The sequence below is a fragment of the Rhincodon typus genome, chromosome 18 (assembly GCF_021869965.1).
Source record: "Rhincodon typus isolate 14 chromosome 18, sRhiTyp1.1, whole genome shotgun sequence".
Classification (NCBI taxonomy): domain Eukaryota; kingdom Metazoa; phylum Chordata; class Chondrichthyes; order Orectolobiformes; family Rhincodontidae; genus Rhincodon; species Rhincodon typus.
In genome coordinates, this window is record NC_063349.1 from 58,579,105 (window position 1) to 58,585,104 (window position 6,000).

At 41.9% G+C, this 6,000-nt stretch overlaps 1 protein-coding gene across 1 annotated transcript in view; it reads left to right on the forward strand.

Moving 5' to 3' along the window:
• The window catches only part of osbpl8 (oxysterol binding protein-like 8), an 87,600-nt gene that overhangs the window by 58,139 nt on the left and 23,461 nt on the right, over positions 1-6,000 (forward strand). The window contains exon 14 of the mRNA XM_048607477.1: positions 2,550-2,735. Within this exon, the coding sequence (XP_048463434.1) occupies positions 2,550-2,735 (186 nt within the window). The remainder of the gene's footprint in view (positions 1-2,549; positions 2,736-6,000) is intronic.

Here is a 6,000-nt window from a genome sequence, read left to right on the forward strand (position 1 = left end):
ACTATTTTTGCAAAACTTGTGCATCTTTTTATCATCCATCAACTGAAATCATGGCCAAAATGTTCCTCAACCCCGTCCTCCTGCCTTCTCCAGTATCTCTTGATCCCTTTACCAATGAAAAGCCTAACTATCTCTGTCATAGACGCACTCAATGACTCTGCCTCCACAGCTCTCTGCAGCAATGAGTTTCACAGATTAACCGCTCTCTGGCTGAAGAAATTTCTCCTCGTCTCAGTTCTGAATTTCATCCCTTCACTCTGATGCTGTGCACTCGGGTCCTAGTCTCTCCTACTAATGGTATATGTCCACTCTATCCAGGCCTCTCTGTATTTTCTAAGTTTCAATACGACTCCCCTCTCATTATTCTAAACCCCATCGGGTACAGACCCAGAGTCCTTAACCGATCCTCATATGACAAGCCCTTCATTCCTAGGAGATAGTAGGAACTGCCGATGCTGGAGTCTTAGATTCTTCATAATGTTCTCTGGATTGCCTCCAAAGCCAGCACATCCTTCCTTAGGTAAGGGGCCCAAAACTGCTTACAATGTTCCAAATGTAATCTGACCACTAGTCACTAACAGTCCCCATTAACAACTATTCGCCCTCCCAGCCTGATCGTTAGCAACTCCTCTGTCTGTCCAACTGTCTTTCTCTCTCTTTGGGCTCTATCCTGTCGTTTACTCCCTACCGCACCCACCTCCCTATTTTCTGCATGTAAACTGACATTTTCCCAGCCACCATCAGTTCTGAGGAAGGGTCACCGGACCCAAACGTTAACTCTGTTTTCTCCTCTACAGATGCTGCCAGACCTGCTGAGTTTTTCCAGCAACTGTATTTTTGTTCCTGATTTACAGCATCCGCAGTTCTTTTGGTTTTTATGTTGTAATTTGACCACAACCTTATACAGCCCCAGTAGTTCATCTCTGCTGTTGTATTCCAGCAGTCTTGAAATAAATGCTAACATTGCATTTGGCTTCCTCACTGCCAACTGAACCTACATCTTAACCTTAAGACGATCCTAAACTAGGACTCCCAAGTCCCTTTGTGCTTCAGATTTTCCAAGCCTTTCCCCACTTTAAAAATGGTCTACACCTCTATTCTTCCACCCAAAGTGTTTCTCCCACATTGTATTCCATCTCCCACTGCTTTGCCCATTCTCCTCACTAGCCCAAGTCCTTCTGCAGCCTCCCCACCTCCTCAACTCTACCTGTCCTCCATCTATCTTTGTGCAAACTTAGCAATAATGCCCTAAGTTCCTTCATCCTGGTCTGTAATTATAACATGAACAGTTATGGTCCTAACATAGACCCTTGCAGAACTCCACTAGCCACCAGCTACTGTCTCCTCAGCTGTCTTCTTCAGAACTCTGGGAAGTACTCCATCCAGTCTGGGTGATTTATCCACCTTCAGACCTTTCAGCTTCCCCAGCATCTCCTAGGTGATGACCACTGCACTCATCTCTGCCCCGAATTACTTGAAATTCTGGTATGCTACTGGTGTCACTGTGAAAACTGATGCAAAGTACCTGTTCAGTTCCTCAGTTTGTTTGTTTCCCGTTATTACTTCTCCAGCCTCATTTTCCAGAGCTCCAATGTCCACTCTTGCCTCTCTCTTTCCATTTATGTATCATACGCCCCTTCAATCTGCCACATTACACATCACCAAATCCGGAATTGCCTGCTCCCTAGTGGGCTCTAACACAAGCTGCTCCAAAAAAAAATCATCTCATAGACATTCCACAAATCCTTTTTCTTAGGGTGCATTGCTAACCTGATTTTGCTAACCACCTACATATTGAAATTCCCCATGATTATTCTAATAGTGCCTTTTTTTACATGCCATTTCTGTCTCCTGATTTATTTTCTGCCCCAACATCCTGACTGCTGTGAACCAGTTCATAACTTTTCTTTTGTAGTCCCTCAACTCTACCCACATAGTTTCTGTGCCTTCTGACCCTACATCGCTTCTTGTTATCAGTTTATTTTCATTTTTTACGAACAAAGCAACCCCACACCCTGTGCCCATCTGCCTGTTACAAGGTTTGGAATGGTCAAACACTGATACCTGCAGAGAATGTGTCCACAATAAGATTTTAATTTGCACCACATAGACTGCCTATAGAATCCGAAAGTCATATCTCTGTGCAAGTTACCCTTTTCTCGACTCTTTCCATTATGCTGTCAAAGCAATGAAATCACAAAATGTGCATAAAATAATATTCTAAACTGTGTATATGCTGCCTACTGGGTATATTTCTTTGATAACTCAGTATTTTAAAGCTGTCTCTCTTCATGGAATTGGTCATCAATAAAATAGTCCTCCAATTCATTGTCAAAATCTTTTTATTCTGTAAATTGTTTCAGTTCAATTGACAAAACTCTTGGATGAATGCATGTTTTTAATAATCCTTGTCTGCTAAGAGTTCATTGAGAATTTGTTATATTTTGTATAATTCCATTCATAGAATTTTAACAAAATGTCAAACCATTACTGAAGGAAATGTTTAATATTCAAACATTTTTGGCTTCCTTCTGTGAACATTTCCTTAGATTGTGGCAACATGTAACTCGTGCAATACACAACAAGGACCAAAATGAAGCTACTAGTGAAAAGTTTGTCCTGGAAGAAAATCAACGTAAAGCTGCCAAACAGCGGAAAGCAAAGGGAGAGGAATGGATTCCTCGCTTGTTCGAACAAGATCTAGTTACCGGAGAGTGGCAATACAAATATGCAGAGTAAGCCTTCAGAAAATTAATTTTTTTTTCTTGCTGTCCTTGTATCACAGAATATTGTTGAAAGAACAGTGTGCATTTCCGTTCAATACTGCAGAGTTTAGGAGAACCCTGTTTGTGCTGAAACTCTGCAGTGAAAGATATGCGTGAGTTTCTTTGCATGGATAAATTCCAGTATATTTACCATAATATCTGCAAAGTAAATACTGAAAAGCAGAGAGTTCTCATTATTCAGCACTTAGAACAGATCAATAGATCACTTACAAAAATCAAAGTTGCTGGAAAAGCTCAGCAGGTCTGGCAGTATCTGTGAAGAGAAGTCGGAGTTAAAGTTTCAAGTCCAGTGACCCTTCCTCAGAACTTGTGAAACATTAACTGAGTTCTTTTCACAGATGCTGCCAGACCTGCTGAGCTTTTCCAGCAACTTCTGTTTTTGTTTCTGATTTACGGTATCTGCAGTTGTTTCGGTTTTCATTTAATAGCTCACTTGCTTCATTGCTATCGGCGAAGCTTTGCTGAAATGACCATTGCTTTTGACAGGCACTTATTTTGTGCAGAAATTCCTGGGAGACATGGTAACATGCCATTTAAATGCCAAATTCTTTAAATGGCTTTTCATCTATTTTTGTCTTTGCACTGTTGCCTTGATTTCTCTGTTGTAAATATGGAGTACCTCATTTCACTGTTACAACAGCGATTTCAGGGATTCTTTTTCTTATAATTATACTTGGGATCTGAGTGTTGTGGCAGACCCAGTATTCGTTGTTCAGTCCTAATATTCCTGGAGGAGGTGATGGTGAGCCTCCCTCTTGTCCCACTGAGTACATTCGTCTCATTATGCCTTGCAGTGCTGTTAGGGAGGAAGTTACAACATTTTGACTTGGCAACAATGAAGGATCTGCACTATATATATATTGTTAAAGTCAGCATGTTGTGATACTGAATACAATGATTACTAAATATGTGGTCTGAATATTGGCGAGAGTGAGGGGATACCTGGGGAGCCAGGGTCAGGTCCATGTTGCAATCAGATCTGCGATTAAGTTCCTTACAGGCATTGACGTGTGCTATTGGGAAGGGTGTAAACTAACTTGGCAAGGATGTGGTAAGGAAGCAAAAATATCAGAGTTTGCTATAATACCAAGCTGCACAGAATAGTGAGATAAATAAACAGTATTAAAATAGGAAATTGTAAAATAATTGTTGGGGACAGAGTAGCAGTGAAAGTACCAATGTCTAAATCAGGATTGCTGTGTATTGATATGAATGGATGGAGTATAGAAAATCAGATTGCTGAGTTACAGGTTCAGATTGGCAAGTGGCAATATGATGCTGGAGTGATGCCAGGTATGTAGGTGTATATACATCCCAATGACTGGGGACTGTATCAAACAACACGTCCCATTGGCCATTCACAATGGGCAGCTGGTCACTTGTGCTCAATTAGCCTGTACTTGCAAGCCACAGAACAATGTTTCCACCAATCAGTGTAATTCTAATATTGGGCATCATTTATTAAAGAATCTGGACTGTGATAAGAGCTACATAAGCAACGGGTTTAAAATCATCATTTGGGCTTGTAGAGCAAGGCAGTTGCACATTCTAAGTGTCGTGTATGTAAAATATTATATAGATATGGATATATATATATAAATACATGGAACCCTATTTAAAAGAATCGGTACATTCATTACACCTTTTCAAAGTCAGGGGCTGTGGAGAAACCAATCTCTGTTGCATCCCCCACAGCAACAATCTGACCAATCAGAATCTACCTACCTAGTCTGAGAATTCAGACTGACCATAATTAACTGTTTTTGTTTCATCTCCATGCCCAATGACGGTCCAATCGGTCAGCACCCTCTTCCCCTGCTGCAAAAATCATCTTTCTTTTTTGCATCTCTGTTTTTTGTGTCCTAGTTCAGATCAGTGCAAGATGAAAAGCTTCAACTCTTGTCCCTTTTTAGCAATGTTTAGGGAGAAAAGGGAGGGAGAATCATATTGATTCAGGTGAGCATGGAAGCTAGAGAAAAGGAATGCCCTGGAGGTGGTAAGGACAGAATTGATTTCACGAGATAACAAACAATAAAGATGTGATTACATTGCTCAGTGCTGTCCAGTATGACTCTCTTGTGGAATATGTTAAAGTTGTATCCAACACTTGATCATGTACTGCTGGAATATTACATCCAGCTCTGGGTGCTACACTTTAGGAACGATAAAAGAATATTGGAGATAATGCAGGAAAGACTTACATGAATGTTTCCAGGGATGATGTATTTCAGTTATGAACATTGTAAATGGGAATCGGCTATTCAGTCCACCGAGCCTGCTGTAGCATTTTATATGATCATAGGTGATCGAATACTTTACCCTTTACCCACTCTATCCCCATAATCCTGTACGCTACAGGGAATTAAATCTATCAATCTCTACCTGAAAGACATTTAAAGATTGAGCCTTCACAGCCGTCAGTGGTAGAGAATTCCAAAGATTCACAACCCTCTAAGTAAACAAATACTCCTCATATCAAACTTGAATGGCATCCATGTTATGTCTGAATTGTGCCCCCTGGTTCTAGATTCCCCAACGTGGAGAAACGTTTCCTGCATCTCCCCAGCCTATCCTTTTTAAGTAATTTGTTTCAAGATTTCAATGTGATCACATCTCATTCTCCAAAACTCTAAAGTATTGAATACAAGCCAGTATGTCCAATCTTTATCCTCGTAGGACAGTTTCTCAATCCCAGGGACAAGTCTGTTGAACCGCCACATACAATCCAACTCCACAACCAAAGATATATTTCCCTCCCCACCCCATCTGCCTTTCAAGGGAACGCTTTCTCCACGACTCCCTCATCCGCTCCACCCTCCCCACCAGCCCCACTAACCCCTGCAACCGCAGGAAGTGCTACACCTGCCCCTACAACCCCCCCTCACCTCCATCCAAGGCACCAAACAAACCTTCCACATCAGACAGAGGTTCACCTGCACATCCGTCAATGTGGTCTATTGCATCCGCTGCTCCCGATGTGGTCTCCTCTACATTGGTGAGACCAAGTGGAGGCTCAAAGACCGCTTTGTAGAGCACCTGCGCTCTGTTTGTGACAAATGACAATACCTTCCAGTCACGAACCATTTCAACTCCACTAAAAAACCCCCCCGCCCACCGTGACATGTCCATCCTGGGCCTCCTCGAGTGTCACAACGACTCCACCTGGAAACTGGAGAAGCAGCACCTCATATACCGCCTCGGGAGCCTACAGCCT